Below are 12,594 nucleotides of genomic sequence, written 5' to 3' on the forward strand. Positions count from 1 at the left end.
AGAAAACTTAAGAGAGAAAACTAGAGGTAGAACAACCAGAGATTTTCCAGGAAGGCACTGAAGGCATTTTGGCAACATCAGTTTATTTTATTTTATTTTTATGACTTTACCCAGTTGTTTATGATGTCCATTTTCATCTGTACTTCTTAACTGGTCCTAAGTAACAAGTTCCAGGGTGTCTGTTTTGCCTCTCTAGGTCTAAGTAGCCAATTTTAGGTGCAGGCCCAGTGATTTTCCACTGAACTGAAATGCTCTTCACTATAAAGGTTTTTTTTACTAGAGGCTGCAGAGTCTTCAGAAGCATCACCCAGGGAAGGGTGTTTAAATTCTTTGGCTTGGATCCAAGTGTTCCATGTGTGTAGCAGTGGGCTCCTATAAACCATCTCCCCAGACTAAATAGCCAGATGGAGTAGTCAGGGCTGTGTGTACACAGTCATGCAGGTCCCAAGCATGTACTCAGATGTCCTGCTTAATTCAGAAGGCCCCACCTTCTATTGCATATGTGTAGGACCATAGCCATAGGAAGCTTGCAGTTACATGTTGGGAGGTGACTGAGAGAACAGCTTTCAGTCTCCCCCTCCCATTTCTCATGACCTCCCCACCCCACTTTCTGCAAGAGCGCGCGCGCACACACACACACACACACACAACATTGTTGCCAACAATCAGAATCACCCTACAGTCCCATAATTAGGAAAGAAGGATATGTACTAGGGGACCAAGAAATAAATCAAGAGGTTATGAGGATGGCAGAGAAGGAGGCCAAACATTCCCCGCCTTATAAAGAACAAGTATACTTCAGAAATGGGAGGGAAAGTACATTTCATTCATTTGTACGCTGCAAGAAATTACATTCATTTTGCAACACCGGAAAATTTCCACCAGCCGCCATTTTACAACTTTCTCATGCTATTGCAGCAGGCTGAATAATATAATAATAAAACCTGTTATCATTAAGTGAACAAAAACACAAAACACCCTTCCCTGTTTGCTAACATAGAAATGAGAGAGCCAATGCCTGGATCAGATCCCCAGACTCTCATCAAAATAAGCACCCTCCTTTGTTAATAACTGTAAATAGAGCTCCTGCCCTTTGTCTCCTTCGCTAAGGCGTACTTCACATATTTCATTAGCCAGTGATTTCAAGGTGCGCTTCTATGACGGAGGCTGCGATCCTCTACACACTTACCTGGGTGTAAGAATCAGTGAACTCAAGGGGGCTTACTTCTGAGTACAGTGGTGCCCCGCAAGACGAAATTAATTCGTTCCGCAAATTTTGTCGTCTAGCGAATTTTTCGTCTTGCGAATCACGAAATCCCATAGGAATGCATTGAAAATCAATTAATGCGTTCCTATGGTCAAAAAAAGTCCAAACAAAGCCAAATTTGGTACAACAACAGTTTATTAACTGCTCCTTAAAGTCACACATACTGTAAAGAGCAGTTCAAAAATTGAAGGGAAAATAAATTAACTTTATAAACAAAACATGTCTTTGTTTTTAGACAAAGGAAACAAAGTCGCGAGACGTTTTCGTCTTGCGAAGCAAGCCCATAGGTGAAATTCGTCTTGCGAGGCAAATCGAAAACGGAAAAACCTTTCGTCTAGTGAGTTTTTTGTCTTGCGAGGCATTCGTCTTGCGAGGTACCACTGTATACACTTTTAGGCTTATCCACTGGCCGCCTTGCAAAGTATTGAAAGCTGACATAAGTAATGGAGTGGGCCCTGTATTCTTCTGGGGGGAAAAGTGAGAGGTTTTATTCCTGTCATCCTTTCGTGGCCTGCTTCCAGCTCTGATTCTGGACTGGGTGGTTGAAGGCTTATGATAAGAAACACCTTGCCTGATGGTGGCCACTACAACAGATGAGTCAAGAAAACCAGCTCAATGGATTGAAAGAGCCACCTGGTTAATGCTACTCTATGCTATTTGTATCACCTCTTAAAGGTGCCTGACAGCGTTTGGATCTGGTGTCAACTTTGGCTCCCTTCACTGGGACTGCAGAGCCTTTGGGGAGTTTCTGTCCTGAGAACTGTTGGTTCAGAAGTCGTCTTCTTCTGTGCTGCTTCACTTCCAGGAAGAGTTGGTAGAGGTGCCTCTGCAGGCTGTCTCAGGCCTTCAAGTGCTCTGGGCATTATGCCTCTGAATACCATTTGTTGGAAATCACAGGTGGGCAGAGTGGGGTTGTGTTCATGTCCAGCTTGAGACTTCTCACAGGCATCTGGTTGACCACATGAGAACAGGATGGAGGACTAGATGGGTCATTGGCCCTACATTCTTACAGCTGGCTAGAGGCAACCCCCCCCAAAAGTGTTGTTGTTGTTGCCCTTTCCCCCCTCACAAGTCCTCTGAGACATACACTGCAAACCCAGCACTACAGTCACCAGGGCCGTCATTAGCAGATGCGACGCCGCAGTGCAAATATCTGCCCAGTGCTCCCAAATTACCACGGATAGTGTTGGGGTGGCCATAGCTGCGCACTGCCAGTCATGGGGGTGGGGTGGCGGTGCAACTCTCCCCCATGCCGCTGTGGGAGAGAGATCCCCGCAGAGGCTTGGGAGGGAAACGGCATGCCCACCAGCCTTATGGTTGGTGGGGCGCAGCTGGCGGGCATGCAGGGAAAGGGGAGGCTGCGGGCAAAGCTGCGCAGCTCCCCCACTTGCTGGGGTGCCCTTGAGAGGCCGGCGCCCTGGCGTGACGCACCACTAAGCCCTATAGGAAAGACAACGCTGACCATCACATCTACATCCTATGTTCAAACCATTCTTACACAAGTTTTTGTGAAGAATCCTGGGAACTGTAGTTTGTTAAGGGTGCTGCTGGTTACCATAGGTCTGTGTGGCCAGCACCCTTAACAAACTACAGTTCCCAGGATCCTTTGGCGAAAACCATGGCTGTCGTCTAAGAGTGCTTCAAATGTATGGTGTGGATAGATCTCAAATTTTGGACATCTTTGGGAAAGGTTACGTTGGTGAGGCTCTGTGGTCCCAATAGCCTACAATAGCAAAACAAGAAGTGTAGTTACCTTTTCCCAACCCCTGCTGCCACTACACGCGACACATAACATGCTCAGCAGTGCTTACTCTCTGAAGAAGTGAGTTGTTCAGGGAGAGGGTGAGCAACCTCCTTGCATCCGCAGGGCTATAGGAAGTTTTGTCTGAGGAAGGGCATAGCTCAGTGGTTGAAAGCATCTACTTTACACACAGTAGGTCCCAGGTTCACTCCTTAACATCTCCAGTTAGGTCTGGGAATGTTTCTACTTTGAGGGCTGCTGCCGGTCAGTGTAGACAATATTGAGCTAGATGGACCAATGGTCAGACTTCTTATAACACAGCTTCCTAAATTCTTTATGCCAAGTCGGATTACTGGTCCATCTAGTCCATATTGCCTATTCTGACTGGCAGCAACTCTCAGGTAAGGATCTTTTCCATTCTGACTACAGCCTTGCAAGACGAAAATAATCCGTTCCGCGAGTCTCTTCGTCTAGCGGTTTTTTCGTCTTGCGAAGCAACCCTATTAGCGGCTTAGCAGATTAGCGCTATTAGCGGCTAAAAGGCTATTAGCGGCTTAGAAAAAGGGGGGAAAGCGAAAAAAATCGCAAGACTCGCAAGACGTTTTTGTCTTGCGAAGCAAGCCCATAGGGAAATTTGTCTTGCGAAGCGCATCGAAAAACGGAAAACCCTTTCGTCTAGTGGGTTTTTTGTCTTGCGAGGCATTCGTCTTGCGGGGCACCACTGTACCTTTACCTGGAAACTGGGCTTGAATCTGGGCCCTTCTGCATCCATGTGCTTTTCGACTGACACAATAGCCCTCCCATGCCTCAGAATTCCTTTAGCAGCACTAAGGCCAGATCAGAAAAGTGCTGGCATTAACTACAGTACCAGAAACTCGGTCACTTCGATTATTTCCACCCCCTCTGCCAATTCCCTAAAATCCACACAGAATTTGCTTCATAACTTACATAATAAATGCAAAAGAGAGAGAAAATCACTTTTTAAAAAATAATAAAGCGGGTGAGAGGTTTTCACCAACACACACATATGAGATATTTACTGTGATCACTAGTTAGCAGTTTCTCACTCCCACTTATCATCACTCTGTCATACACTAGTGACAGATTTTCCAACTGATACCATACCGAAATTTTGTGGAAAGCCTCAATTAGATACAGCGTTATTACAAGCTAGCTGCGTTTCTCCAAGATAAAACCATTTCACCGCTGCAGACAGAGCTGCATTATATGTGAGGAATGACAAATAAAGGTTTGCCAAGACTGAGGGTTGGGTGGGATCCAATTGTTGGTTGCCCAAATGATGATTTCAGGAACTGAACACGTTAGCAAACAAACATCACTGTCGCCAAGCCATACTGCAGAAGCAGAACCCACGCCTTTGAGCTAGGCCTCCACAGCTCACAACCCAGTGGCTGTGACGCAGCCCACCGGCTGTGAACAGTCTCCTAGTTTTGTCATCTATCGGGTACTTCAAAAATGGGTGTGTGCATGTGTCTGTGGGAAACACCTGGCTGACCACCAGACACATGCATGTGTCTGTGGGAAACACCTGGCTGACCACCAGACACACCAGACACAGCCGGTGGGGCTGCATTCGGCTGGGCGGCCCACACATTGCAGAGATCTGTGTGATGTTCTCTCAAGGCAACAACCAGAAGTTCACTGGTTTTTCCTGAGTGTCACTACTGCGATGAGCCACTGTTTTTGCACTACATGCTACATTCACATACACAGTACAAACCACCGTTTCCACGCAGGGAAGTATAAAACGCTTCTTGATTAGAATCAAGACATTTTACACGCCCTTTGTCTCCATTCAAACCATCTTTTCTTTTTTAAATCAAAACCCCATAAAACAACCATTACGTGCACCTGCTATCTATTTAGCCTCTAGTTTCTCCAGCCTGGAGCAACTTCCCTTTCTCTGCAACTACTAGCACTGCTTCATCACAACCAGTGGAGGGCACCAGCTTCCTTTTCAGCTTCTCAAGAAGCTAAATTGCTTTTTTTAAAAAGAAAAAAAATCCCTTGGTTTCCAAAGGCTTGCAATTTTAAGGCCGTTTCCAATCTGTTGTTTTCTAAACTGACAAAGAACTCATAAAAGCAGGCAATATTACCTTCTATTGAAAAAAAATTTTTTTTTGAAAGGAACCGAGCCCAAGGAGGTGTCTGTTCAATTCTCTCCCAAGCCGTGTCAGCAGCTGCTTATCTGATGCAGCAGTTTCAACACGGAAATGATGGCAGCCATGTGGGCAGGGACATCATGGAGGAGGGTATGTAAAAAAGATTATGGTCATCGAGCAGAGAAAATGACACAGCGGAGTCATTTTCTGGAGAGAGAGAACGTTCTCTTAGCAACACAGGAGCTGATAAGTAGCTCCTTTGTGACTGGGTGAACATCTAGAATGGACCTCAGGCACAGAAGTTTGTATCCATATTTTTGCCCGAGTTCTCCAAAGTTTTGCATTTAGGAATCAAAATGCAAGTTTGTGGTCCGGTCTGCCTCTTCCAGCTCAGACCAAAACAATTGTGGGCATGCAAACTCTGGTTCCTCCAAAACCTGGCAGATGAAAGGACGTTCGGATCTGGGCCTACGCCTTCAAACTTCCATGGCCTTTCTTCTATCCTATGGCTTCTTCTCACCTATAGCTTTTTCTACTGAAATCTTAAATTATGGGTCACTCGGATTCCCACTGTATCTCCGCCATTTCCACCATGGCCTAATATATACGAGGTAGCAAGTCTTGCTACCTCCCTGAGGGAGTGGGGTGGGGCAAGACCCTTAGTCAGTGCTTAGTGGCATACACAGAAACATCTTGGCTAGCATTAAAGCTGACCTCTTTTTGTGTGTGGGGGGGTGAGGAGTACCCCCCTTTATTCCTAAGGCAGGCCAGTTCAATCTCTTCAAGTGTCACAAAACAACGAGGCCACCTATGGGGGAAAATCAAAGCACACGGAACCTCTGGAACCTTCCTTGCACCCGAGTGCCACTCAGCATGAGAGTTCTAGGTCTAGTCAACAATAGAGAGGCCTAGAACAAAAGGAAGGAGCTACTTCTCCCCTCCCTGCCCCACCCCAGTCTTTTTGGCCTATCCGAATGCTACGTAGCGATGAGTGTTGCCTCCGTGGAGATAGGGAATGGGTGGGGAGAGTCGCCATTCAGCACTCGGTACAGCAGCTCTTCCTTCTCCCGGTGAGCTTGTGCTCGCAGCTGCGACTCCTTCTCCAGGGACTCGCGGAGAGTGAGGAGCTCGTCGGACAGTTGCCTGCAGGGCAGAAGCACAGAGTCAAATGACTTTGGAGTCCTAGAACCGGTGGAGAGACAGAGGCTGGTGGGGCCAACTTGGACATGTAGCAGGCAACTGTGTTTCCCCTCGCCTTCGTCCCCAACTGTTTGCCACTATGAAGACAGGAGGGAAGACACCCTCTACTGAGATCAAAATGACAACCACAACACCCCCAATGGGGAGGGGAACGTCCATATTGGTGCCAAGCTTTGTGGTGGGACCAAGCTCCATTCAGACCCCAGGGGGGAGGTGAAGAGATATGCCTCCCCTTCCATAGACCCCCCTGCTTCCCATAGGCTGTCTTCACAATTGGAATCAGGCTCCCTTGCCCCTGTAAGTAAAAATGAACTCATAGCAGGCAGCTACACATCTTAAGTGAGTGGCCCTCAGTTTTCATCATGAGCACTTTCTCACCTCTGTCAAATGAAGTGGGAAAATGTAATACTGTGGGGAAATGTAATGGTATTGAAATTGGGTATGGGGAACATGAAACGCACACACTACAAATGTTCAGAAAAATGCTTTTATAAACCACCAAAGACTCCCTTAATTGAGCCCGCCCTTCCTTCCTTCCTTCCTTCCTTCCTTCCTTCCTTCCTTCCTTCCTTTTTATAGCAACCTTTCCAATCACAATAGCACACTGACACAGGAAGTTGAGCAGGAAACACATCAGAGAAGAGGTCCTCTCTAGCACACAGATTTGCTACTATGGTAGCTGGTTTGGCACTGCCACAGCTATGCTGTCTGTTCTGATCCTATCACCATTGTTGTAATTATTATTTTGATTTATAGGGTTTCTTACCCACCCTTCTCTAGAAGGCCCAATGGTGGGTTACAACAATATAAAAACACAATTATTAGCGTCACTTAGAACAATGTACAGTCTCTGGTGGGCTGCATCTGGTTATGCAGGACAAGCACACTGAATCTAGGTCCTGACCCATAGGCTTTCCCTGGGCCCTCTTTAGGTGCACCATCCCAAGGGCCCTTCACCAAGGTGAAGTGGGAAATAGATGCTTACTGCAGCTGAAGGTCTCACCTTGTCACTGCCATGTGGTTCTGCATCCGAACCTGGAGATCTTCATTCTCTTGTTGAAGGGTTTTAACCTTCTCCTCGAGCAACAAATTTCTCTCCATCTGTAAGCAGGCCAAGGGTGTGATCAAACACCAAATGCAATTGCAACACAGTTCACCCCAGCTACAGGTATTCCACGCATGCAATAACATCAAGTAATCTCCCAATTAGGTATTTTAAAACTTTGTGGGAACATGTCTGCATGGAACCCCCTGTCTGATTGCTGTGGCAATGTAGGCTTGTATGTAGTCTCTGCCAGTTCAGGCTCATGTATCTCTTTTAGTTCAGAGCTATCTACCCATATGATCCATCTACCAAGAAGAACTTCAGTAGTACAGCAGAACCCCGGTTTGTTTTTTAAGAGAGTTGCAGTTGCCCACCTCACTTCACAAGCAACCGAGCTGCAGTGGTGGCCATTTTGGGCCAGTAAGCATTTTCTGAACATGGAATTGCTTCCGTCAAACACAGCCATGCTCCATTCACCTAGATGTTTCTTTCCACAGACCTTAAAGGATTAATACACCTATAATCAAGTTTTGTCTTTAGAATACTCTTTGGTCCACTCCAGACATCCTTCATCCATGATGATTTGTGCTCATGATGCTATCAGGAGAGTTTAATCCTTCCCCTTCTGCTGTGGTCCCAACAAAAATTCCCCACCTGAAGTGGCTAGTTGCACTGGAAGGGTTGTTTCCACACTGGTGTTGATGGGAGTTTCCCTCCCAGGATAACAGCTTCCAAGAAAGTGGCCAATATTGTTGGGATAGTAACAGGATGGGGAAGCATATGAAATGAACCCCAAGTCTTCTCATGCATTATGCTCCTAATCCCAATTAAAAGAACATTCTCCACAGCTGCTATCCACATTTGAACTCACAATTGTGAATTTCAATCAAGACACTTAGCACTGTGTGTAATTTGGCTCTGGTCTTGGATGTTGGTCTTGCTGAGGGGGGGGGGGCAGTTTAAAGGCCAGGATGCAGGACTTGGAATGTGTTGTCTTCTGCAGAAAGCCACAGAAGTCTGGTGATCGAGGTTCTGAAGAGTTTGTGGCCCTTCAGATGTTATTGGGACTCCAACTCCCATCAGCCCCAGCTGGTATAGCCAATGGTCCGGGATGATGAGCTATGTCATCCCCAGACAACTGGAGGGTCACAGGTTCTCCATCCCTGCTCAAGAGAAAGTGTTTGTGGTACTCAGAAATTAGCTAGTTTTGAACGGCAGACCACAAGGTCCTCTCTGCAAGACCCCACCAAGTCTTAGGAATAGCTATGAAAATGAGTACATCGAACCCACCACTGTTTCCAGGTTGAGCAGCTTTTTGTCCAAGTTGTGAATGCGTTCATTCTTCATCTCAATGACAAAATGTAGACTCTCTAGTTCCTGTTCCCAGAACTGGCTGGGACTCCCATAATCCTAGAAAACAACAGGGGAAATGTCAAAATGCACCCTTAACTAGAAAGCTGGCAAAGCAGATCTTCACGGATAACCACATTAACAACAACAATTTATACCCCGCCCATCTGACTGGGTTTCCCCAGCCACTCTGGGCAACTTCCAGCAAAATATAATAATTCATCAAATATTAAAAGCTTCCCTAAACAGGGCTGCCTTCAGATGTCTTCTAAAAGTCAGATAGTTATTTATTTATTTGACATCTGGTAGGAGGGCATTCCACAGGGTGGGCGCCACTACCAAGACTACATCCAGGGACTCACTGTCTCCCCAGTCATGTGAGAGACTAGGCCTACAATTCTAGATCCTATGGTTGGGAATAAACTCCATGGAACTCACTGGGACGTCTTTCTACACATGATTAGAATAGCATTACAAGGGCTAATTTGGTTATGCAAATACATTATTCAATGACTCAGAGATTAGTGAGTGCATCCCCTCCACTGGGAAGCACTGCATTGAACAATGTTCTCCTTGTGGTGTTTTGTTCCATTACAACTGCTTTCACACATTCAAGTCATCAATCCATGTTGCATTCATTGGGTGAGAGATCAAGTATTGCTTTCACTTGTAGAGGTGTCAAGTGGACTTTATTTGTGCTTATGGTACGACAATGCCAAATGGATGCTTAGAACAGAAGTAGGAGTAAGCACTTTCCTCTTTCCCATTTTTCTCTTCAATAAGCATTGTTCTTTGGATCCATACATTGGCCTGGTTTGCACATCACACTAAGGACCCATCCACACTTCCATTTGCCCTGCTGCTTCCTCTTGGAAAATCCACTGTTTACTGCCAAATCAGAGCAAGCATCTATCAGATTTAGAGCTAATGAGTGCGTTTTCCATGGGATGGTGGAGCAAAGGCAAAACCACTTGGACCAGTTCCTAGAAAGCATGGGAAAAGCAGAAAACTGCTTGGACCTCTACTTTCCAAGCATGGGACAAGCATAAGTGTGGACAAGTCCTAAGTTGAACCACAACTTAGCTGGGATGCACTAGCAGGGATTATCATGGTTGCTCTGCTCCTCCCTGGTTTGTTTTGCTACTATGCTGAGCTAAGCTATGGCTTGGCTTAGCAGGTTTCCTGAAACCAGGGTCATGGTTTACCTCCCCTTGACAAACCACAAGCCAAAAACCATAGTACAGGCTTTGGTTCCAACTTAGAGTTAGTCTAGAGAGAGCTAAATAAGTCCCGGTTCAGAGGACACACTAAGCCAAGCCATGGCTGAGCTCAAGAGTGATCAAGGAGGAGCAAAGCACCCACGATCTCCTCTCTAGGAGCTCACACACTCACACGTTGATGTTAAATCATGGTTTGGCTTAGCACTGCATGTGAACTATGCCACCCATCATTGTCTTTGTTTTCCCAGCAGTGAGAGAAGGAGGTAACATGTGTATCTTGATTAATAAACAGGTGGAGAAATCCCATCTAACTGATCGTGGCTGGTTTTGTTTTTTGGCACCTGGATGTGTTTCTTATAATCTCTGCTCAGGATTGACTCTTCCACCCGTTTCATTTTCTCTTGGAAGGACTTCATCTGGGAACTCAATCTGTCTACAGTCTCCTGGAGAAGAAATATGAGGCAGAATAAACTGGTGCTCCAGCAAGCATACTGACCCCACCACCCTAAGCACATGCGCATTATTCTGTATGCATTAATAACATTATGTTCCAACATATAGTGGGTAGCTATTAAATTATGTTCCATAATTATGTTAATTATGTTCCAACATTTAGTGGGTAGCTATTAAATCCAGCAGGTCCAACATTTAGTGGGTAGGTATTAAATCCAGCAGGTCCCAGCCAGGATGACCCGGATTTATAAGTCCACAAAATCTGGAGGGAACCATGTTGGCTGCCTCTGACTTGGAGCATATACAGAGTGGCAGCACCTGCAAAGATGACTGGGACTTTTGGTAGGATTCGGTCAGGAGCACTTTCTCTTCATCATGTGCTTTCTGGAGTTCTGCAAGAGAAACAACAGACTGTGGTCAGAAGAAACCAGTGAGAGACACAAGCCCTGCTGCGATCTAGCCAGGGGTTCTCTTCAATACACAGCTGAGTACTAACACATCACACTGTTTGTCTCAAGGGTATATTCAGAGAAAAAGGAGGACAGAACGTGAATGGAACTCAGTCTTGAAATCTTTGTGGTCATGTCTCTCTTCCTTCATTTGCACGTAATTCTAAGCCAAACCAAATGAGCAAATCCTGCACGATCTCTCCCAGACAAACTACAAGTGGCAAAACCACAATTTCAACATGTGGTCTGCCTGGAGAGAGCTAAACCAGATGATGGGACACTAAGCCAGGCCATGCCTTAGAGCAGCACAGCAGCAGAAGGACTAGGAAGGATTCTCGCATTCTCTCTCTCCCTCTCCCTCCTTCTGACAGAGATGCTCAGCGTTTAGACAGAGAGGAAGTGAAAAATTAAATAAGCGACATGGAGAGCCTAAAATGAATATGGAGTACCCAGCAGAGGATTGAAGCTTAACAATGGGAAATTGATTTAGGAACATGTTACAACATGGCATTGCTGAAAGGCAGGATGGGAAAAGTAGAGTCTCATGGGCACACAGTATTTTAGCAGTGGCATTGCCTTTTCTTGCAATGCATCTATGACCAAATTATTTCCAGAAGCACAAATTCATTAATGACACTAACATTTAGTAGCTGGGAGCCGAGCTCTTGGCGTGCCATTATTTCTGTAATCCCTCCTCTGGTCATTCACTTTCCTCTAGACATGTGCTGTCTTTATTCCTTTTGACAATCTACTTCCCGATTTGAAGATGCTTCTCATCATACTGTAGGGAGGGCACTTTCTTTCCCCATCCATGTTGCTGCTACTACAGCGGCGTAGCGTGGGTTGCTGGTGCCCAGGGCAGGCAGGGCAAATGAGAGGGTGAACGGAGCCCACACCCAACAGGCTCCTCGCCCGCTGCCTCCATCTGCCTGCCCACTAGACCAACCTGCCTGCTGCCACACCTCAGCTGCCAGAGCTCCATGCCAGTCATGGGGGCGCCTAGTTGCACCCCCTCAAAAATGGTCCCCCTGCCCCCCCACGCTACACTTTTGCCACTTTTGAAAAGGGGAAGCAGATTGTGGCGAGTGGGGCACAGCAAGGGAGCCATGAGGAGGCAACAACAGTTCTGGGAAAGCCCATGAACAAGTCATTTCATACCTGGCCCAGTAGTGCTACAATGCCAACATAAAGCTCACCAAGGGAGGGAGCAGAAGTAACTTCACCAATATTTGCTGTAGAAATGAGTTTCCAAACAGCACGTAGATTAGGCCTCCATCACCAGGGTTGAGGGTCAGGAGCGGCCTACTCAACACTGTAGTGAGATTTGCATACCATAGCGCAGGGGTGGGGAAACCGCAGTTCTCCATATGATGTTAGGTACTGTAGGAACTCCCACTGTTTCTGACTGTCCAACGACATCTGGAGGACCACAGGTTTCCCAAGTGCTTTGATGCAAACGGAACAAAGCTTACATGTTTTGCAAGCAGGTTTTTTTGGCTCTCACCTCGGAGTCTCTCTTCCTGTTCTTTTTTCAGCAAGTCATGCTGCTCAGAGAGTTGTTGCTTGCATTGTAAATCCTTCTCCTTTTCTATCTGTGGGTGGGGGGAAGGCACAGGCAATATTGCAATATTATTAACAAATAATACTTTACTGCCAGCATTCTGCATGATACTTCACATCTCACACAGAGGAGTTTACATCATTTTAAGGCTGGAGACAGGCAGCAGTGTTCAAGGGGCCTGACTG

At 46.2% G+C, this 12,594-nt stretch overlaps 1 protein-coding gene and 1 long non-coding RNA gene across 3 annotated transcripts in view; both read right to left on the bottom strand.

Moving 5' to 3' along the window:
• Nucleotides 1-66: 66 nt before the first annotated feature.
• On the bottom strand, nucleotides 67-4,529 carry LOC309526007. The gene is made up of 3 exons (XR_014216609.1): nucleotides 3,728-4,529; nucleotides 1,646-3,427; nucleotides 67-1,227 (listed from the first exon to the last, which is right to left on the bottom strand). It is a non-coding gene; the product is annotated as an uncharacterized lncRNA (long non-coding RNA).
• Nucleotides 4,530-4,813: 284 nt separating this feature from the next.
• Nucleotides 4,814-12,594, bottom strand: part of CCDC69 (coiled-coil domain containing 69) — a 32,691-nt gene continuing 24,910 nt past the window's right edge. For both annotated transcript variants that reach the window (XM_082211831.1, XM_082211830.1), the window contains exons 4-9: nucleotides 12,353-12,440; nucleotides 10,718-10,791; nucleotides 10,288-10,389; nucleotides 8,667-8,786; nucleotides 7,335-7,432; nucleotides 4,814-6,274 (exon numbers count right to left, since the gene is read on the bottom strand). In XM_082211831.1, the coding sequence (XP_082067957.1) occupies nucleotides 6,109-6,274; nucleotides 7,335-7,432; nucleotides 8,667-8,786; nucleotides 10,288-10,389; nucleotides 10,718-10,791; nucleotides 12,353-12,440 (648 nt within the window). In that variant the 3' untranslated portion in view covers nucleotides 4,814-6,108. The remainder of the gene's footprint in view (nucleotides 6,275-7,334; nucleotides 7,433-8,666; nucleotides 8,787-10,287; nucleotides 10,390-10,717; nucleotides 10,792-12,352; nucleotides 12,441-12,594) is intronic.

The sequence above is a fragment of the Podarcis vaucheri genome (assembly GCF_965113315.1).
Source record: "Podarcis vaucheri genome assembly, chromosome: 2".
Taxonomy (NCBI): Eukaryota; Metazoa; Chordata; class Lepidosauria; order Squamata; family Lacertidae; genus Podarcis; species Podarcis vaucheri.